This window comes from Pangasianodon hypophthalmus, chromosome 16 (genome assembly GCF_027358585.1).
Source record: "Pangasianodon hypophthalmus isolate fPanHyp1 chromosome 16, fPanHyp1.pri, whole genome shotgun sequence".
NCBI lineage: Eukaryota > Metazoa > Chordata > Actinopteri > Siluriformes > Pangasiidae > Pangasianodon > Pangasianodon hypophthalmus.
Genome location: NC_069725.1, coordinates 19,400,185 through 19,423,332, shown reverse-complemented (window position 1 = coordinate 19,423,332; position 23,148 = coordinate 19,400,185). Strand labels below are relative to the sequence as shown.

Here is a 23,148-nt window from a genome sequence, read left to right as displayed (position 1 = left end):
ACTGGTCAACAAAACATTCTAAATATCTCCTTTTTTAATCAGACATATAGTCTAAAATAAACTCTCTCCAATACAGCATCAATTTCATACATCCTAATAATCACAGCTGAGCTAATATTCAGTACAACAGCATATTGCTTTTAGATAACAGTTCTCTAATAAAAAAATAATATCAAGTAACTGACATTTCAGACACATTATCGCCAAATATTTTGTTTATTTTTCCTCCGTCAGCGAAAATAGTTCTTAAAGAAGCCACAGTTGGATAGAGTGCTGTGTGTTGCAATGCAATGCACAGACTGACAGACAGCCTGTAGTAAGTGTCATATTTCGATGGTTTCGATGTAATGAATTATTCTTTGAATTGGAATTTAGTGTATATTGTTTAATGTAGTGAACACAGACAAGCGGAATGATTCAAACAGTGAAATGTACCAGAGCTGTTATACTGATATGACCACTTTTGGAATGCCGCTTGTCTGGAGCTAAGTGTTGTATAAGCTGTGTTAGAAATGTTCTGGAACAGTGCGAAGTGCTTCTTCTGGCTTTCTTGTCACATCCACGTTCTAGGAAATAAAAAAAAATATACAAATAAACAAATAAAATATGTTTACATGCATATTCAGAAATAATGCTGAAAGTGCTGCGCTGTTAATTTGGGATGTATGTTACAGTCAGGTCCATAAGTATTTGGACAGTGACATGATTTTCGTCATTTTGCCTCTGTACACCACCACATTGGATTTGAAATGAAGCAATCAAGATGTGATTGAAGTGTAGAATTTCAGATTTAATCCAAGGGGATTAAGAGTCACCTGACCTCCACCCAATAGAGCATGCTTTTCACTTACTGAAGACAAAACTCAAGGCAAAAAGACCCACAGACAAGCAGCAACTGAAGGCGGCTGCAATAAAGGCCAGGCAAAGCATCTCAAGGGATGAAACTCAGCATTTAGTGATGTCCATGGGTTCCAGACTTCAGGCAGTTATTGACTGCAAAGGATTTGCATCCAAGTATTAAAAATAATCCTAATATTTATAATTATGTTAATTTGTCCATTTACTATTGAGCCTGTGAAAATAGAGGAACTATGTAAAAATGGCTGTAATTCCTAAACGGTTAATGCGATATTTTTGTTAAACCCCTTGAATTAAAGCTGAAAGTCTACGCTTCAATCACATCTTGATTGCTTCATTTCAAATCCAATGTGCTGGTGTACAGAGGCAAAATTATGAAAATTGTGTCACTCTATAAAATACTCATGGACCTGACTGTATGATTATTCTGTTATGCATGTGGGTGATTACCGCAGGTTTTCCTCTGTGTGTGTTGACTGCTTGGATGTTTAGGTAAATAGATTCCACTTTGCATCCTATATGCAAATAAAAAAAAACTAACAAAATCAGCAAAATTGCTAGTCATATATAAGTTAATAACTAATTAATATAAAGCATGTCTTCTGATACTGACCGTAGGCCACTGGTGTTAGTTTGAGTACAGTATGGAGGGGACATTTAAGGTATGGAAGTTCCTCTGTGGAAAAACCAAATGATCAATGTTGTCACAGAGTTAGCGAAGGGTTCAGTGCTGAAATAAACTGCCTGGCTTTTGTTTCTAACCTGCGCTTTTGTCCAGAAAATAGGCCAGCAGACAACGCATGACTGCCTGGTGGCAGATAACCAGCACATTCTCCTGTCTCTCCAGCTCCATGATGACCGGCTCTAGACGATGCACCAGGTCTTCGTAAGACTGTGTGACGCACAGAGATGAAACGTTAGCTTTGAGGTAACGCTAAATCAGGATTAAAACATGACATATTAGCCTGCTCAATGGCAATGTGAAGCAGAGTTAATATCACCCCCTGGAAGTTGATTATTTTCCTATAACAGCATATCCAAAATGTTTTATTCCTCTTATACCACAGCAATTTGGCAACGATTCAATTTTTTACTACATAAAGAACTTACCATACTTTTTATAGTTAAATTTAACTATATGTGTTACAATATAGGAGCACAATTTTCTCTTTTCTTCTCTCTGTAGAAGTTAATAAGCCAAACAATACAGTTTTTTTTAACAAGATACTTTCTTTACAGCTTTACCTCTGCCTGTTGCAAAGTACTGACACTGGAGACTCCTTCTAAAAATGTCTCCTCACAGAAATCTTCACCATATCAACAACTACACACATTTTTAAATCTGTTTATGTGGCTCATACAAGTCCTTGTGTAAGTTGTTGCTATAGAAACAATAACATATTAGATACTGTCATATAAAACTAATATTGTAATAAAACACCTGCTGACCAATCAGATTTAAGAATTCAACAGCACTATGGTATAACTTTACATTAAAATATTAATAATAGTGTCATCATTTCTATTATTAGTAATATAATCAAAATGGATACACACAAAAAGCTACTTTATATGCTTGGGAATTCTTCTGAAAGACTAAAATCATGTTTTTTTAATGCTCACTCAAAAACTTGGAGGCGTAATGATTTACGTTGAAAAAAAAAGTATCACTCCAGCATTGGAAAAAAATATTCAGTGCTATTTTGACACTAAATAGATTGGATGGTGTTGTAAATCTAGCTTACCTCTCCTTTGGGATATCTGTACCGATACTTGTCTTGGTCTCTCATCGCAAACTCCTCTGGATAGTTCTCCTGGATCTCTTCATAAGTCATCTCCTCACACACGCCCTTAAATGAGATTTTGACATTATAACACATGCTGTTTTGATATATCTGGTGTTGTGTATAGATATCAGAGATATTATCTTACAGCATCGATCTCATTCAGGGCTTTCCACTGCTCATAAGTGACTCCCAGAGCCTCAGCTGTCTGTATGGTCCTTTTAAAGTGACTCGTCCACACCTTTAGGTCCTTTATGTCCTGATTTCTGATGAACTCGGACAGAGCCCTAGCATACTGACAAACAAAGCAGAGTCATTTAGTCTATATCAAACAAGCTAGATTATAAAACATCATGCTTCACACATGAGATGGATCTAAAGACACTTTTAATGCCAAGGATGATCCTTTTAAAAAAGACTTTTCCCAGCAGATGGTGCTGTAGAGTTGAGTTAGTGACTCAGAGCCATATGTGTGTGTCATCAGCTCATTTTGGAGTCATTACTGCAATTGGGCTGCCATTTGTATCCCACTGACATTATATTTACAAATAAGTATGTATAGTAAAAATAAAACATTTTAAATATATTTAAATTGCCCTTCAAAAGAACCTATGTGCATGTTTCAGATAAAGAACCTAAAATATTAATAAAACCTACAAAATCTAAAAAACAGCACTTTGCCTGTCCCAGCCCACTATATTTACACTTTCCCTTCAAAAATCATAGTATTTTTGTATTAATATGTAAATCTATATAACATCTTCTTTATTCTTAACAACATCTGTATCCGTTGTATGTCATGAAAAGTGCACATTTTAGTTCCACAACATTCACTCTACCCTGTTACCTGAACACATTCACTCCCATGAAATATTTGGAAAAAGTCACATGTTTAACAGGAATTTGCATCATCTGAATTTCCTGAAGATCATGGGAAGAATAAAAGTAAGTTCCCTAATTGTTTTTTTCTTTATAATTTTTTTAAACATTAATATTGTGATATTGACTAATGAGGTCATGCTGAAAATACAAACATGTTACCCAAATTATAGACTGAAAAATAAAATTGATGTTATAAAAAAAACAACTTTTACATTAGAATGTCCTTAATATCCTCATGACATTAGTATAGGTGCTAGTTATCCACATTTTGTGTATTTGCTAAAAACTTTGCTAAAAACTAAATCCTGTTCCTTTCAATGCTATTACTCATTGAAGAGCAAAATGCGCTACCATTACCAGCAGTGTAAAGATGAAATATTGTTGTCTGAGATGGGTTAACGCATTTTGAATGATTAATTGCATATTTCCAATGTTGGATTTCATTTCTTTATTTATTTAAAGTTAATTTTTCAGTTACAAGAACTTAATGGCACCCCAGTTGTCGAATCATCCGTTGAATGTCTTGTGGTACATTAGTAGTACAAGAAATGAGTGGAAACATGGAAGAACTACCAAATCTCAGAAAAGAAACGTCCTACAATCCAACCTTAAATACTGACAACATCATGGGCATAATGGGCTTATCTTCCAGTATGATTTTATCCCACATCTCACTAAGCAAGGCTTTAAGCAAAAAGGTTATAGAAGGCAGAGAAAGCTGCACAATAAATGGACTTCACAGTGGAGGGATTTGTCCATAGGTAAAACAAAATAACCATTACTTAGGCATATGTCCTTACATAAAATGGCTACTGCTTAATGTTAATCAGCATTGTACCTTATGGAAGTCCAGAAAGGCCATCCAAGGCATGTCGTTGTTTTTTTGTTCTTGTGATCTCAATATAACAAACTTGATTTCTCGAGATTGCAACTTTTCTTTATATCGAAATGCATTATTGGGCATATATACTCTAATGGCTTCCGTTCAATGAAATATAGCCACTTCTGTGTGGGACAGAGTGTTTGATGTTCATCTACATATCTGTCTAACCATAGAGATGTCCTGGTCCCTCAAAGTGACTGGCAATGAAACTGAGCACCTGTTCAGGATCACTATAGTGTTCACTACATTTGGAAATGATCTAGCACTGAAAAACATAAGACTAGAGAGATAGATATACTTTATTGCTTTCAAAGGGCTTGGGATGGAACCCACAACCTTGGGGCTGCAAGGCTATAACTCTACCACTGTACCAGCTACTTTCTGTGAACACACTCTCTGATATATAATATATATGCCCAATAATGCATTTTAACATATGAGAAAAATAAGTTGTGATCTCAAGATAACAGCCTTTGTTATCTTGAGATCACAAGGAAAAAAAATGAAATAATACATGTACTGTCTGGACTAAAGGAAAAGGGACATTTTCGAGGATAACAATGTACACGTTCAGTAATGGAGACGCGTGACGGTTCAGGGCCGACCCACAATCAACCTACAGGCCACTGAATGATGGCAATGAACTAATCCAAATATCCACAACTCAGCTTTAATGAGGCCACCACTCAGGCATGATATAGTCCAGAACTTACAGATAGTTCAGAAGTCTTATACATGGTTCGTTTAATTTGGGCCAATGTTTGGCTAACATTACACTTATCATTGACAGACAGCTGGTGTTTTTCACACCATTCTGTGTAAACTCTAGAGACTGTTGTGTGTGAAATTCCCAGGAGATCAGCAGTTTCTGAAATACTCAAACCAGCCCCTCTGGTACTAACATTCATGCCATGGTTAAATCATAGAGATCACACTTTTTCTTCATTCTGATGTTTGACGTGAACTTTAACTGAAGCTCTTGATCTGAACCTGCATGATTTGTTTTTGCATTGTGCTGCTGCCACATGATTGGCTGATTAGAAAACTGTATGAATGTGCAGGGGTACAGGTGTTCCTATTAAAATGCACAGTGAGTGTATATGACCCAAAAATCTGCTATCTGGGATCTATGTTAAACTGGAACAACTATCATACACACAACTACTTATCATATACATTTAGACCCTGCTGTTTTGACAGTAATTAACACATGCAAGCTTTCTGACATCACTGATAAGAATGATTATGGACAGATGTATGACAAAAGGTCATTTTTTTGTAGAAATAATGATGCTCAAAGACAGTGGTCTAGCAAGGCTAAGCCACCCTTGTGTTATAAAGAAAAAAGACATACACAAAATTTTGCATCCACATCAGATTCTTTGCTGTTAACAAATGTCTTAAGGTGGACTTCTGTGGGACCAAGAGCAACAGTACCACAAACCTTTGTAACAAAAATGCACAGAATGGTATGAAGAAGGAAGGCTGGGGCTGATTTCTTTGATATCTCGTGATATAACGCTTTGCTCAACCCTAATAATTTCATTTTCGGGCTATTGATATATATATATATATATATATATAAGATTTTATCCCTCTATCTAATATTACAATCATCCATCACTGAACATCAGTGAATCATGTAGATTTCACAACTATTATTACTCATGCAGACCCAGAAGACATAGCAGGCCTTGTCTCACCCTTTTGCCTTGTGAAGAAAGGCCAGAGTCTCCTCCGATGCGGCCCAGCAGGTTCAGCTCGCTCTCCCCATGCCTGCTGAGGTAGATGGAGCGTGGTGTGACGTGGATGTTCATGAGGTAGTACACTATACGGCTCTGGATATGGTCCTGAACCCTGTTCACCAGATATCTGGTGCCCACGTTGAAGATCTTAATGTAGGACATATTCCTAAGGCACACAAGATAGGAAGCGGAAGACAGAATTGATTGATATACATGGATAATTTGTATTACCTGTTGTTCTTAAAATGCATGTTTTTAACCTGTCGTTTTCATCATCAAGGGGAATGTAAGTCATCTTGTAGCATTCAATGCGCTTCAGAAAATCCTCCACCACCTTGTCTTTGTCGCAGTTCTCGTAGTCCGGGCTACTCAGTTTCACCTCCTGTTATGGCCAACCAAAAATAGATTTAAATGAAAAGTGCTTCAACTTAAATGCTGAATTAGATTAGATTAGATTATTATATTTTTCCTTACCATTATATTTGCCTCAATAATTTCTGGGTCATCACAAATTGACTCAATAAAAAACACCTGAAAATAAATGATTTGCTGCTAAAGACTTGTGAAAATGAGCATGAGTGGTTTTTTTTTAAAGTTTGGAGATCCATTAATTCTGTTCTATGTAAGTGTGCGAAGCCCTGCACCTGCCTTGTAGCCCTTCTCCTTGGCAAAGCTGGTGATGATTCCTCTCCTCTCCTTTGTCGTGTTAGTGGCATCAAATACCTGTGTAAGATAATTTAATTAGAGATTGCTTCAGCTTCATCACTCCATTATGTCTTTTTTTCAAACAGTCATTAAGGTAAATTCAAAATCAGTCAGTACCTGATACAGGCATTACCAGTAGAAACGACATTCCTATTTCAGATCATTTTATTCAGATTAAAGAAGGAATGACTAGGAAAAAATTCCTACAATGTCATGGTTTTTGCTTTAAACAACACACAAAACTGCAGTGCCAGTGCAATCAGGACGTTTGTGTGTTTTAACGATACCCCAGAGCTCAAAATCTGATGTTACTTTTGGATGGTGTTTGGATCAAATTTGCTTGCAGTGATTTTTTTTTTTTTTATTTAAACCAGTGACTTCTTCAATGACTTCCTCAACTTGCGCAAAATCTAATACAGGAAGCATGATGTATGAGCTTAGTTTGTGTTCTCATGAAATACGCTCAATAAAAAAATGGAATATTCATGAATATTTAGATAGATAAATTATTTAATAGATCCCATCTTTTGTAATGAAGGTGAAAGTGCAGAAATATTCCTAGGTCATTTTTAGGGGTGAAAAATTTTACATTTTGTGGAATCATTTTACAAAAATTTAACAAGTGATTTTAGCAATTTTCATTTCATTCATTCATGCATTCATTTATATATATATATATATATATATATATATATATTCATTTATATAATTATATACAATTATTATAAATGAATTTATTTATTTAATATTATTTTAGCAAATTTCATTCATTCATTCATGCATTCATTTATATTTACTTACTGTATACCTTTGTAACTATAGAAATTTTTTTTAAGTTTTTATTTTCTACACTGTTATAGCAATACCTTAAGGGAAAAATCTTTTTAGATTTGTTTATAATGGTATATTGCCATACCAGTGCTGCGTATTTATGATAAATATTAATTAGTATTTATATTTTTTGTGTTCTAAGGCATGCACTGTTAATATCAGAGGATATAAAGGTATATGATACTACAGGTTTTGCTGTGCTTTGATGAGCAGCGCTCTCGTACTCCCCCTTACTCACTGCTACTTGTCCCTGCTCCTTAGTGAAGTAGTTGGCAATGTCCTTGAGGGCCTTTAAAACACAAGCCCTGCACACAACAGAGTTACACTATTACCATACAATACTAATCCATACACAAGCTATTGCATTCATGATATGTGTAGCCTGTTATATCTTTACTTTGAATATATGAATATATAATATATATCTTGCTCCATACCTGCGGATCTTCATGGCCTCTTCATTATCTGGATGGAAGAATTCATAGTTTTTGTAACTCTTGACTGCTTCTCTTCTATACTGGCCCAAATTAAAGACTGCGGAGAAATGGATCACATGTTTAAAATTTTACGCAGTCTTAGGATAATCCTGGGTTCTGTACTCAAACCCATTTTGTCTTTTTCTTCAGTTTGCAACATTGCCTGACTTAATCTGTCACTTAGTTTGCTGAAAGCTTGGCTCATCCTTTCATAACCTTATACTTAGACTACTCCGCTACAATAATAAATATGCTTTAATGTATTAAAAATTCAGACCCCAAAATTCAGTTTTCATATGCAGCAAGTGCTCTGCATTACACTCATTATATAGTTACACTAGCTGCCTGAATTAAATACAAACTCCTACTCCTTTATTTTAAAGCCCTCATGGTATTACCCCTCCAAATCTAACAGATCTTCTGGATCCAGTCCTCCCAGACCATATTCTCTGGTACTACTGGTACTTGTCTGCAGGCCCAGAATTGGCTCTACAGGGAGCAGATGGTTTAGATGCAGATAACCCCAGCCAGTCCATATTTTTACCCTGCAGTCACTGATGACCTAGTTCAGACGCTAAACTAAATGAACATGGTCTGAATTGAGAACTTCTGCTATAGATTGACCGAGCACCTTGAGTTGGGACTCCAATCCAGTTGAGGTAGCGTGTAAGCTTCCTGGAGATATAAGTCTTTCCTCTAGCAGGCAGCCCCACCATTACAATCATGGTTGGAGAGTTTGTAAACTGGGGTCGTGACGCTGCAAAATAGTGAATACCACAATGAGAACAACAGTATACTTTTCCTAAAAGACAGGAAACATACTGATTAAAGAAAGGTTAAATGTCAAAATTACATATTATCTCAATATTTTAAAAATCTATAGTAGTGGTTGGAGTAACTTGATCTGAGGGGCTTAGTCATTGTATAACAGATTCCTATCTCACTATTCCCACAAAGAAAGTGTGTTGTTTTCTAAATAGCAAACCATGGATCACTAAGGACCTGAAAGACCTGTTGAACAAAAAGAAGAGTGCCTTCAGGTCAGGAGACCAAATGGAAGCAGTCAGAGCTTAAGAAGTGACTAAGTGAGGGCCAAATTGCAGCATAACAATGTGAAGAAGATTCTTCCAGCATGCCACCCCACCCCTACCTACATCTACCCCAGTTCTTTTGTTTATTAGGTTTTCTTCAGGCAAGGCATAAATCCTAACCCCACCCCCCTTTCCTTCTTTTTGCAGTCCCAGTGATCCCCCCACTGAAGACAGCACCCTGTTGACCCCATCACACTCTAATCTGACTGTCTGAGGACTGACTGAAGAGATCTTGGAAAAGGCAAGGCTGTGGGTTGTGTTGGTCTCAGCTCCAGGGTGCAACAGTGGAATGCCACAGTACCTGTTCTATCTGGCCCTGAAATGGCAGAAACTGCCCTAGCTCTGGAAGACTTGCTGTATGGCTGCAATGACAAAGACAGGATAGTCCAGCGGTCTTAAGGACTATAGACCCTTTTGTCTTACATCATGAAGACACACCTTTAAGAAACTGGACAGCAAACAGATCTGACTTTTGGTGCAGTCCAACAAGTACCTGGGAGTCTACCTGAACAACAGACTGACTGACCAGCTGGACTGGACTGGTAACACTGATAAACTGTATATGAAAGGTCATTATGTACTTTTCTATGAGTCTGTTGTGGCCAGAGTTCTCTTTTATCCTATGATCCATTGGTAGGTCAGTGTCACTTCAGGGGACGTCAATAGCCTCAAAAATAATTAGGAAGACCAGCGCCAAAGGTAGTTGAATCATTTTGGACAATTCTGCCCATCCCCTCTATTTATTTATATCCAGGAACACTATGTTCATGGAGTTCATGGTAACACTATTGGGGATCTTTTCTGCCCAGGGCTATCAGCTTCCACATGGCTCCTCACAGCATGCTGTCCTTTCCCCTTTTTCCCAGGACGGACAATGGGACAGAAAGCCTCTGTAATATCATTAATCATTAACTTGCAATGCAAAATTCTCTGCAAAAAATGTGTAATTGCTTAATTGGCTTTTCATTCCCAGCTTGCGACAACAGTCACAGCTTGCATCTTTTTCTGTTACTATTTTCAGCTTCCATAAACCACTATAATTTTTTTTAGCTATGTTCAGCTATTGATAGACTTTGAAATACTAAAGTGAATGTGGTGAAAACGTAGACAGGGGAGATGGGAGGAAATCAGAGTAATCAGAGCAATCAATTAAGAAGGAATACTTTGCTTGTTCCACCTTCTGCATGACAAACACCTTACTTAATTGATCACACAAACTGAAAAAAAACAAAAAAACATGATAGTAGTAGAAAAAAAGTTTACACAGCTCATCTACATGAAGGTAGATTATCTAAAATGCTGAAACATTAATAAAACATATTTAGCAGCAGTCTGTTTCTGGAGATGTGAAATCTCCACTAAAAAAGTAGCAGACTAAGATCAAAAACCACAACAACAAAAAGGAGAAGAAAAGATGAAAATATTTTGTTCCACACTCACAGCCTCTCCTTTGGCTCAGTGAGCCTCCAGCCCCAGGCACCCAGATTTTCAGCAATGGGGTCTGCATGAGTTCTGTCTGTTCTGTCGACATGTCATGTAACATTTAACTGCCTAGTTCTTCGTCTGAGCCTAAAGTGACCAAGTCACACTCTCACACTTATACACAAAGCAGTCTCCTGTGAGTTCTGCTCCTTCTGAGGTCACCTGACTGTTGCCTTGGAGAAGGGAGCATGGGGAGGGAGAGGAGGAGGAGACTGTGATAAGAAGAGCAGTAAGGAAGCGACAGAGAGGGCTACAGGATTGACTCATTAACCATCTGGAAACTCCAAGGCTCTAAGTTCAGTCGTGTTCTCAGCAGTCAGTTACAGAGCAATTTAAGAAATCATTACTGCATTGCTCCTCAACTATGGCACATCTATCAGAGTGTTGGTGTAGTAAAATGCCATTAACAGCATCTGTATCTGTTTTATGCTCCAAATATTTGTATCTGTATTTAAACCAGAAATAGGCGTGGCCCAAACCTGGAAGGGGTGGTTTTGTTTAGTTTTTTAATGAGCGCAGGACTGTTTTTATGGAATTTTGTTTCCAGTACATATCAGAAAATATTACACAGATTATCTCAGAATTATGACTATTTATCTCTCAGTTGCAGGATAATACCACACAGCTGTGACTATTTATTCTCGAATTAGAAGTTAATAACTCACAGCTGTGAATTTTTAGCTTTGCGACTTTGTGCTTCCACTTATAAGGCTATCCCCTCCCCCAGCCAAGTCACTCCAACACCACAGGCTGTGTTCAGACTAAGACATTCTCACGGAGTGGACAGTTCATGCTGAAAAGAATACCTCAGGGAGGTCCAATTCCTTGTTTAAACATATGCTTGTATTTCGCATGTTTCACTTGTAAGTCACATATTTCACATATTTCGCTTGTAAGTCACAGTTGCATGAAAATAACTTGCAATTATAAGCTAAAAAATTCACAATTGTGTGTTATTATCTCATAATTGCAAGTCACTATTGCATGATGTTAACTTGCAATCACAAGACAAAAAGTCACAATTGCAAGGCAAATCTGTGTAATATTTTCTAATACTTTGATCTCACATGCACAGTTATTATCTTTCTTTGGACCTGTCCACAATATTTTCTAACAAATTTAGTTGGTTCTATTTCCTAAAATAGAAACAAACTATTAGCTTAATTTAAACCACCGCAACCATAAAGAGGCAGTTACTAAGGATGAATGAATGAATGCTGCAAATGTATTGCGTATTGACTTACATTACAGAACGTGGTCTTTCATATCTTCAGCTTCATATCTGACCAGTCACTCATCACCCTATTCATATCTGTATTTGTATCTGTTTAGAACACCTTACCTGTTCATTCCAACATAGACACATTAGTGAAATTTTTCCATCAATTTTTTCCCAACCACATTTAAAGTATAGTTCCACTGTAACCAGTATCCTTGTAGAAAATTCTACTAATTGTGCTTCCATTAGATACATTAATGCAAGGTTTAAGCAGCAGGTCAGCTATACAGGGTCAGTGATGCTCTTTACCTAAAAAAAACTGAGAGGTCTCAGTCTGGATATGATTGCTAACAAGATTAGATGGCTTGAGCCTGGCCTGAATCACGTCTGATCCTTTGCACTGTCTGCTCTCACGCCACACTGCAAGATGTTTATCTAGAGTCACTAGTATCTTGCCCTTAATTCTCTACCTGATCACTTTGTTAAACATTGTAGTGAGAGAGAAACCTTTCATTTACCAACAGATTTTCAATTACCAACTAATCTTTTCATTCATGATTTTTGAAGAATCGTTGTCTGCAACAGAGATCAGATCACAAACAGATGTTCAAATTATAGGATTTATTATTATTATTCACACAGGAGACACAGGCCAAAACCAGGCACTACCAAAATTTGACTGGGGAACTAGGGAACTAGGACAAGGAACAAAACCTACAAAACCTTGGATAAAAGGTGACTAGATATATCCAAAGGACATGGTATATAAATGCACCATATACTCCATATAGCTAATACACTTCTTCATCTCTTCACAATAGTGTTGTAGTAAGACCAAGTCAAGAGTAAGATCCATACCAACTGAGACCAAGACCAAGACCGAGACAATGCAAACCCAAAATCAAGACCTTTCTTGAGATTTTCCACACTATTGTTATCAGATCATGTGAGCGGAGCGGAGCGGAGAGTGGAGCACTGATAATTCCACTGGAGCGCCTTTCTTAAGATTCCGCTCTGTTCGCTCAGACTGTTCAGTGCCGCTCGCTCAACCCAGAATGCACTTTGTGATATGCTGGTTTGAGAAACTGTGAAATAAGCAATAGGTGTAAGGTTATGGAGTTCGAACATCGTTTTGATGAAGTTGCAAACCTTATACATAAATGCACAGTAAAAATCAAAGTTAAGAAAAAGGAAGGAGAAGAAATTGAAAGGGAGTGTGGAGAGACTGTGGGAGTTAGCAAATATTCCTTTTGGAATCTTAAGCGGCACATTACCAGAAAGCACGAGGATGTGCTATGTAAACATGGTAGTGCAGCAAAATCATGGTAGTGAGCTAGTACATACCATTCAATAATAAATGAATAGATAAGTAGCTAGTAGGGTATCTTGTTGTTATGCAATCACGTCAGTTGTTTTACGGGTGAGCGTGAGCGGTACATGAGTGGTGCGTTTGCTTGGTCCCTGAGCGACTGAGTGACTCACATACTCTGAGCTTTATGGAAAACATCCAGTCTTAGCCAGCTAGCTCTCTGTAATGAATTGCCAAATTCAAACAATCAGAGGCAGTAAAAGTACCCAAATTCATAACTCAAATAAAATATACTTGTCTTGATGAATACTCTGATAAGATTTGTAAAAGCCTCAAATTCTTCAATTAAGTTAAAGTAAAAGATCTGCCTCAACTCACATTTTTAGTTACTGATTGTAAATTAGCATCTCTTTCAACAAGAAATGAAAGTGGGAAAACATTTTCTAAGGCTAACTATCAACAGCTTTATTGCTAATCTTTCAAATACTAGCTAGCATAATCATAACTTTGATACAGACTAGTTGAATGCTAATAGCTTGCTGTCACAATACAAACTGTCTTGATAAATACAAAGTGTACATAGCAGCAGATCAATTACAGTGATTAGGACTTTAAAAATATATGATTAGAGAGAAATGTAATCTTTTACTTACTACATTTCATAAGAAGAAAACTACTTTATTTGAGTTTTTCTGTCACGTAATACTTTTGACTTTTACTTTCTACATTTCATTAGAAGAAAACTTTCTTTTCGAAAATGTAGTGAGCAGAACATTTTCTTCTTTTGAAATGTAGTAAGTAAAATTCAAAAGTATTAGGTGAAAGAAAAACTCAAGTAGATATATTTACAAACCAGACTTAAGTAGAGTAACCGTACAGTAATTTTCCTTTGTTACTTCCCACCTCTGAAACCAGTATACTAACCTAGCATTGTTAGCTAACTAGCTATGTGTTAATGTGTTAATGGCTGAGCAAATTAAACTTAGTAAACTCAGTAGCCTAGAAGCCTAACATAACAATAAACAGAATCCATTATTGTAGACCAGAATTTATAAATAGAGACATAAAACCTAAAAAACAACTTTTTTTTTATTGTTAGCTAGTTGCTAACAACAAAATTGTTGACTCAATATTGTCCTCGCAATTTCTCTGACTGCCTGAAGCACATACCTCCGTGTTCATACTTTGTTTCGTTGGAAAACACTTCATGATTTCAGTTAAAGAAAAAAATGATAATAAAAATAATTGATGTAAAAGTATATGTTAAAAAAATAATTAAGGTGTATGTCAATGTTGATTTGGGTAATTGATGTAAAAGTATATGTTAAAAAAATAATTAAGGTGTATGTCAATGTTGATTTAGTATATCATACTAAATTTTAAATTAATTTGACAAATTAATAACCATTGGTCAAGACCATGACAATAGATAGATAGATAGATAGATACTGAACTGTTACATTCTTGTTTTTGTGTTTTGTTTTTCCAGGCTTGTACCACAACCACTTTCAGGTGTTGTTTGTTTTGGGGGTTTCCCAGAAGTAAAAATAGAGACAGAAACTAGACACAAAGAAGCAAACTAGACACCGGTGCAATCCAGAAGGTGTCTAACTGGCAGTTTTCATGACAAACATCTCATCAATCCAGTGCTTTTGCTTAATCACTGCAGATGAGGAATGAGGCATATGATTATTATTAAGATTAAGACCCCTAGCAGCTGTTTCAGTGTAGCTTCTATAGCTCTGTGTGAGTAAAAAACAGGAACAACATGAGGTGACAGTTCCTTGTATGTGATAAGCATCTCTACCCTGAGCTGTGAAGATCTGTGGCATTTTTGGGTGTCTGTGTTTGGGTCTGTGTGGCAATCTATGACGTGCTTTCCTGCCACAGAAAATATGCATGCACGTTAGAAAGAAACAGCAAACCTTGGCTTGTCCTATTTAATGCCAAAGTACAAAGCTGTTTAAGACTTAACTGGAACTGTGTACAAGTCTTTTTTCAGGTAAAAACAACGTTTTCCATTTAGTAAGTGGCATTTCACGCAAAACCACATGCTTCTCAGCTCATACATAATGCACTTAGTACTTGGAGACCTTTGGGTTAGGTCTGTGTGCCTTTACTTACATATTTGTGCAGTTTGAAGTGTAATAAATGAGTACAGTAAAACAGCTTGCATTGTGAATCCTTATACAGAGCAATGCTTGCATACTGCTTAAGGGCAAATATAGCTCAGTATACGCCAAAAGATAAAAGTTCAGCTAATATTGCATAGTGAACAACCATCAGTGAACAAACCAACAGTTAAACGAAACAATAGAAATAAATACAAAATGTTTTACTAAGCCATCCTAGACTCACAGAAAATAGCTTAATAATAACATATATAACGTGTCCTCCTCTTATAGTAACTCAATGAATGTCTGGTGCTATTAAAAGCCTGACCAGCCGGAATGATCCAACCCAGTCAGTATGTTAGCAGTGGCTCTTTGGAACCCAAGGGAGTTGCTAACTATCCTCATAAAGCATGCATGGTCTGTAAATAGAAAGAAAATTGGAAAACGAGTGAAAAAGATGAACAATGCTTAAACAACAGCTTCCACGCACCCACACAGCATGAGGTGCATTCATGGTGTTCCAATTACTACCATAAAGTTACTCAAATAGCCACGACATGCTTGATGTCTGGAGCTATGAGACAAATGTATGTAAAAATTAATAGAAGTCTTACCCAAAATATGTTATGTAAATACATCCTCAAATCTTCATATTCTTGTTTCAAATGATGCTGTTAAGCTAAATTTTGCAATTTCTGCTTAGAAACATGATTTTGTAAAATAGCAGGAAAAGTCTGTAAATTTAAAACTTGCATTTAACAGTTTAAAATACCATGTATTAGTATGCATCTAATTATTGCTTAGTTCATAATGAACTATGAACAAATCATTACTTTATTGTTACTTACTGAGTAATTACCCAGTATTTATTAGTAGTTAATTGTCGTGACTTCGATGTTAATATAGTACTACTCATTCAAGAGTTGTAAAAAATGTAAAATGTTACCAATTCCTCGAACTGGTTGTCCAAGAGTGATCGTTAATGTTTATAGAGTACATTAAGCCACACTGTATCTTAATAAACCATCTCCTCAAATCTGTGTGACATTACTGATGAACAGGATGTGCTTTGAATAAGAATGTGGACGCACTCTTCCGTTACTTGCTAGCTACATTAGCCTCTTAGCTTCAGTGCAAAACTACAGAAGTTAGGCACCCTGGCTTACTGACCATTCGTTCGACATGGTAGTATTTAATAATGGAACTATTTATGTAAATTATATCCAAAATCTCTTCATGTAGTACACATGCAGTTAGGTGGTATAGTCTATCAGTGTGTGCTCTCTATAGGTTCACTTATGGGTCATCTCTGGTCAGTCCATCCTCGTGGTCCTCACCTGTGCTGTCACAGAGGGTTCGCATGTGCAGCGCTTTCAGAAACGAGTCCATTGTCGGAAGAAAACTGAAAAGAAAGAGCCTGAACACATCACCATGCCATGTGTTTGATACTGCATGTGTTGGATGCTCTTATAAACTGTAACTGAGAGGCTTTGGCTGTAGCTGGGGTTCCCACACCCTCCCACATTATATGCAGACATATGATCTAAGCAGCTGGACCTTGGCCTTTAACATCATCTAGACCAAGGGCTCACGATATACACACATCACACATAACAAGAGCAAAAGTCATGCTGTGGCTTTTAGCATTTACATACATTCTCCACTAATCACATGCAGAAGAATTGTTGGCCAGATTAATCCTTTCCGATTATTAACACAGATTCTACAACATAAGTCTATAATTAATATTTGGGTATACACAACTTTTGTGACTGTCTTCACTGAAGCTGCTGGTTTATACACTGATCTAATGGAGAAATAATATTTGTTCACTTTAACAGTACAAATAATGTATGATTAAATTCAAATCATGCATCATTTGCACTGTGATATACAATACCCTAATATATTTACCCATATAAGCCATAACTGCTAGTGTGATCAATACACAGATGTATGACAAATTAATAGCACGGTGTTAATAAGAGGTTGGGACACTAGAGCCATCAGAAGAGCTTCAGTGAGCCTTGGCATTGATATAACACGTCTGTGGAACTGTACTGGGTAATATATAGATAAAAATAGATTTTACACTGTATACATCCAATTGCATTGTTTTAATTGGTTCACCACTATAAAAGTGGGCTAATTTAAAGGATTAATATTTATTAAGTTCACAGAGGTAACGGCTGGGAGGGCTGGAGAAGGTGAAGGACAATTTTGAAAAGTCACAGCATTCAGTGTTCACCTACAGACAGAGGACAAGAGATTAATGAAGTGAATGAAGGTCAGAAACATTGATTAGCCAGCAGATGTCACTGCAGGAGTAGATATATGATTATGAAAAAGGTTTGCGGGTCTGTAGTCAGGGTTCAGTTCTCGGTTTAGTTTCTGTTGTTTTCACTTTTCCTCTTTCTAAACTGGTCTAGTAGTGGTAGTGATGATTGGGACTTGTGATTATGATATGATATTATGTTCCTGTGAGCTCTGCTTAGGAGTTACTCAGGACATGCTTTTGATCAGTTACTCCAGGTGATGATAAAAACAGGAAGTCTTCTTGTCTTGAAATGCCCTGCCACAGAGTGACCTAATTTATTACCCTCAATCTTCTAACAGGCACAATGAGAATCTATGTATGGCAATGTTATATAAATTAGTCATTGTGTAAAATGTGTAAAAGTGGCTGGAAAATGATTCATGTAAAACCTCCTTGTTTAGTTGAGGTTTTCTAACAAACTTTCGTGTGGTGGAAAATAGGTTCTGCAGCACCTTTTCACTTTCTGTATAGCAGTCAATTCCTTTTCTTTGCATTTTAAAGTGTAGTATAATTGCATAAGTACATAGTTCCCCAATGCTTATTTGTAGCTTACCTGAATTAAAGTGTTGGCTAAATGAATAAACATAAATGTTACAATGTCATACTGGAATATAAAGGCATATATACATTGTTTTCAGATGCTCCATATTCTATATTTTTTCACAGTAGAATTACCAAAGCATTTTTCCTTCACAGGTGTAAGCCTTCACACACACATATGTATGTGTGTGTGTGTGTGTGTGTGTGTATATGTGTGTATATATATTTTTACATACACACACACGCACACACATCAGTCAATTCATGTGTATTTCAATATCATTCCATATTTCTCCCTAAACTGGTTACTTTCCAAATTCCAGCTACAGCTACCAACTGTGGAGGCTGAACTTTTAAACATTTAAACTCATATTCCTGTTAAAATCAAATATATTACAAGATGTGCGCTAAGGTAGCAGACCATGCTATTTGTTATTTATTCACAAAAACACTGAAAAGGTCTTTACTGCGAATGTCCTTATAACTCAGAATGTTGCTGTATAGACAAATTCAAGTACAATTGTATATATCACACACATTAACAGCACATTGATGTCAATGAGGGACTGACTGGTAAATGGTTTGTTGAACAGTATGACAATGATCCATATCCAGGCATCATCCAAGATGTTGATTCAGAGAGTTCTGCTTTGTTTAAAACAAAGCACAGAGTTGGGGTTATTGACCAAAGAAAGATGATGTTGTATATTACACACAAAAAAATATGACAAGTCTTCATAACTGATATAATCAGTGCTGAGTAATCAGATATTAATTAAGAATATAAGATTTAAAAATAAGATTTTGAAGCTTGCCAGTCTCTTTTGTGAATTTAGCCTTTGCATAATTGTTACTATTGTTATTTGGATACTGTATTTACTGGTTCAAAAAGTTAACATTTCAAAAATTCATGAATTTTGTTATATTTTGGGATGAAGTGAGATAAAGCTTGTAGTTATGATTTGGTTTGTCATTACTGAGACTTTCTTTCTTTACCAACACTCATTATGGCAATGAAACAATTTTTAATAGTAATTATTAAATTTTCTTTCAATAATCAGCTGGAAAATGTAATTGGGAATCTAGATGATATTTGACTTGCAATAACTGTGATAAAAATGTCTACACATTTATCCTTTACAGATCTTAAAAAATGTATTTATCATATTACAGACTCATCTGTGCAAAACTATTATTTTTTAAAAATCTGTTTTAACAGAAGTATTTGCCATGAGTAACAATGACTTTTTGGAACTGAATTTTAAGGTTAACTTACACTAAGAACATTTTATAGGGACAATTATTGAAAAATAAAAGACACATGTATGTTCCCGATTTTTAAAATTTGAAACTATATTCAATTTTGGTCCTTTTCCTTTTTGTTAACGTCCATTTTACAAACAAAACAAAACAAAACAAAAACAAACAAACAAACAAAAAACATACAGCCGGAAATGCCAGTAGTTGCAGAAACACCAAATTACACATTGCTTTACTAGTAGAAACCGCCCTTATTTTTGGTATATCAGTTTTAATAATCATAATAATAATAATAATAATAATAATACTTCTCTGTTGATTATAATATTTTATATTGTCAGTACCACCGTCCTTTTTAGAGACTGTTTTAATATTGAAAAATAAACCCTAAAAAGACTTCATGCAAGAGTTTTTGTATGAAGATTCAGTGCACTACATGTTCTTTGAGAAATCACATTGAAATGAAGAAAAAAAAAATCACAAGCACAACAACAAGGCAAATACATTCACTCTCCACACAAACGTGATCACTCACTTTAGATATGTAAGATTACTTTGCTCCTTTGTTGGTCTCACAGGTGAGAGTTCTGGCGAACATGAACCTTCTTCTTGGTTTCGCCTGAAATTAAAACTCTTCAGCAGTTTATCACTGTTCAGCAGATATACTAGTGGGTTAATGGCACTGTTCAGGCATGCTAGCCCATCGCTGATAATTTTGGCGATGTATATGCTGGGATACCATGTCTTACAGGTGTGATTTACTTTTTTTGAGATGCGAGTCATCAGGTTCAGATTTCTGAAGATGTGGATGGGGATGAAGCATATGGAAAAGAGCACAGCCAGGATCACCACCAGCCTGAGGCACTTCAACTTCAGTGTGGCATCTCCGATGTCTTTCTTAGTGGCTAGAATCACAGCAATGTGCCCATAGCAGCACACAATTAACACCAAAGGGATTACAAATCCAATAACTGTCTGTGTAATGCTGTACCTCAAGTATTTCTCCATGCTATGGTCTGCAGTCGTGTCGTAGCATTTGGTTCTATTTGACAATGTTTTATCAAAAGACACATCAGGCAGACATTGAAGCAACACCACAATCCAGACCAGTGCGGCTATTCCTACAGAGTGGCGCGCTTTTATCCTGCCTTTCACCTTCAGAGTGTGCACAATGCCCAGATATCTGTACACACTGATGCATGTGAGAAATCCAATACTCCCATAGAGATTGACGTTGAACAGCAATCTTGTTATCTTGCAGAAAGGCTGTCCAAAGATCCAGTTTTGTTTCTGCACTTGATAGGTAATCAGAAATGGCAAGGTAAGCACGTACAAAATATCAGCAATGCATAAGTTTAAAGCAAATATATTAATGTTTCCCAACTTCCTCCAGTTTGCAAAAATAGATTTTAGGCCCCAGCAGTTACCAAGAAGTCCAAAAATAAAAACGGTAAAATATACAATTGTTAAGAAGATTTTTGGAAAATCATAGTTAATTGTCCAGCAGCTATTTGTTGTGTTTCTCGCCATTGTACAGCTCTATGAATAGCAACCGCTTCTTGAAGGCTTCCTGTAATTTCTGCACATGCATTCAGCTAGCGTGCATGCTGGAGCTGTGACCTTTTTTTCCTGAATTATGCATTAAGACAACCCACTTAACAGGAAATTGGGTTTGCAGAAGCAGGTGCCTTGAGTAACACATAAAAAGAGCTACTATAATGTCATGATCCCAGCCACCCAGCCACTCTTATACATTAATTGTATCTGATTACTATTTTACATCAGTATCAATGAATTATAATTATAATTACTTTAAAAAAATCCATTACATTACTACACTTATCATATGTAAGAGTACATTCTTTTCATCTGAAAACTCAGCTAATCAGTTTGTCTGTGTGTGGAGTAGTTGGTTAGACTGGTTCACATTTCATTTCCTATAGAGAAGGATGCTGCAGAAACCAGGCAGTTGACAATGATTCACACTTTGTTTTTTTTTTTAGGTTTCAGTACTACAGTTACTAACTCAGTGAGTTCTCCTTTAATGTCACATTCAAATGTTGTCTATTTATAGACATTCATGTGTTACTGACCAGAAATACCCGAAAGTATGAATATGAAACTAATGGTACTGCAGTTAAAAGAGACACGATAAAACTTCTATGTGGCAACACAACACACTGGAATATGGATTGTTATTAGACATTAATGTGGCCCATAGAACAAAAGATACATTAAAGCTAGTCCAAATGAAATGCATAAAATATAATACGAAGGTAGGTCCTTGAAAAATCCACCGTCCAAAGTTTTTTTTTTTTTTTGCACTCCACTACGATTTTCTGATTTCCAATATTATAACCTAGCAAATATCAATACCCTATGTGACATTAAAAAAAAAGCAATAAATAAAAGCCAAAGTACAACTAAACAAATTAAAGCACCTACACAATATGGTCAAAAGTATGTGGACATCTGACCATCACACCAACATGACGCCTTAGCTAAACTGTTGCCACAAAGTTGAAAGCACACAACTGTGTAGGATGTCTTTGTATGCTGTAGCATTACAATTTCCCTTCACTGGAACTAAGAGGCCCAATTATGTTCCAGCATGACGATGACCCTGTGCACAAAGCGAGGTCCATGAAGACATGGTTTGCCAAGGTTGGAGTGGAAGAACTTGAGTGTCCTGCACAGGACACTCCTCATCCAACACCTCACTAATGCTTTTGTGGCTGAATGAACACAAATCCCCACAGCCACGTTCCAAATTCTAGTGGAAAGCCTTCCCAGAAGAATGGAGGTTATTATAACAGTAAAGGGGGGACTAAATCTGGAATGGGATGTTCAGCTTATAAGAGTGTGATGGTCAGGTGTCCACAAACATTTGTCCATATAGTGTATTTCAACAAAGTATTAAACTTGGACAAGCAAGTGGCAATATTTCTTTGAAAATCTTCCAATCACTGGACTGAAAACCTAAACATTTATTCAAAGGCTTTAATTAATTTGGGTGTCTCCTTTCATCCTGGAGCCCTGGGCTACAGACAATGGATAAGTTATATTTTGAGCTTAAACACATGAGAATGCTGTTTTGTTAAAACAGAATACTGTTTTTCAATCACACAAAAAAATTCATGAGTAATGAATTTGTTTCTGCAACAAAACAGGTTTCAAAATGATGCCCCCCCTAGAGAAAATAACAGTAATGAGTATACTTCCTGTAATGTCAAGGACAGTTGTTGTACATGCAAAATATTCGAAACTCCTTTATCTCATTTGGTTTGTGCATGTACATTTCTCTCCTGAATTCAGACCGCAGGGTATCAACAGTACAGATTTGAGATAGCTGAGTCATGCATTGCAAAACAGATTTTCTGTTCCTTCCCCAAAGCATCAAAGATTCACTAGTAATTCTGTATAGGACATGATGGTACTGTACATTTTCTCTTTCTTGCAGCATGAAGTACTGTAACCTTATGTGCTGAAAGTACTCCCATTTAGGCAGAATTTTAAAGTGCTAAAACATTTCACAGTTTTTTTGGTCAGTTACACCCATCATTTACAAGCAGCTCAGCATTCACAACCCAAGTTAATACTTAGGTTAAACACCAAAATTTGTATGACATAGATTACTGTTTGCATTGATCTC

The 23,148-nt window shown here is 36.3% G+C and overlaps 2 protein-coding genes across 8 annotated transcripts; both read right to left on the bottom strand.

Annotated features, from left to right (window-relative positions):
* Positions 1–197: 197 nt before the first annotated feature.
* On the bottom strand, positions 198–16,845 carry pfkfb1 (6-phosphofructo-2-kinase/fructose-2,6-biphosphatase 1). Of its 6 annotated transcripts, none has more exons than XM_053240951.1 (14): positions 16,717–16,845; positions 8,796–8,921; positions 8,126–8,222; positions 7,927–7,993; positions 6,801–6,875; positions 6,627–6,683; positions 6,413–6,534; positions 6,111–6,318; positions 2,791–2,937; positions 2,604–2,708; positions 1,621–1,750; positions 1,472–1,534; positions 1,309–1,373; positions 198–566 (listed from the first exon to the last, which is right to left on the bottom strand). In XM_053240951.1, exons 1-14 carry the CDS (start codon positions 16,766–16,768, stop codon positions 507–509), a joined length of 1,374 nt encoding a protein of 457 aa, XP_053096926.1. In that variant the 5' UTR covers positions 16,769–16,845; the 3' UTR covers positions 198–506. The 6 variants fall into 6 exon arrangements, with proteins under 6 accessions (XP_053096926.1, XP_026775995.1, XP_026775998.1 ...); XM_026920194.3 differs by lacking the exon at positions 16,717–16,845 and adding an exon at positions 10,696–10,911; XM_026920197.3 differs by lacking the exons at positions 8,796–8,921; positions 16,717–16,845 and adding an exon at positions 10,696–10,912 and having other exon boundaries at positions 6,797–6,875; positions 7,923–7,993.
* A 1,804-nt stretch (positions 16,846–18,649) lies between these two features.
* Positions 18,650–23,046, bottom strand: si:dkey-78k11.9 (P2Y purinoceptor 1). Of its 2 annotated transcripts, none has more exons than XM_034311665.2 (2): positions 20,032–23,046; positions 18,650–18,884 (listed from the first exon to the last, which is right to left on the bottom strand). In XM_034311665.2, the coding sequence occupies exons 1-2, from the start codon at positions 21,024–21,026 to the stop codon at positions 18,872–18,874; spliced, it is 1,008 nt and encodes a 335-aa protein (XP_034167556.1). In that variant the 5' UTR covers positions 21,027–23,046; the 3' UTR covers positions 18,650–18,871. The 2 variants fall into 2 exon arrangements, with proteins under 2 accessions (XP_034167556.1, XP_026776020.1); XM_026920219.3 differs by having other exon boundaries at positions 18,650–18,881.
* Positions 23,047–23,148: the final 102 nt, after the last annotated feature.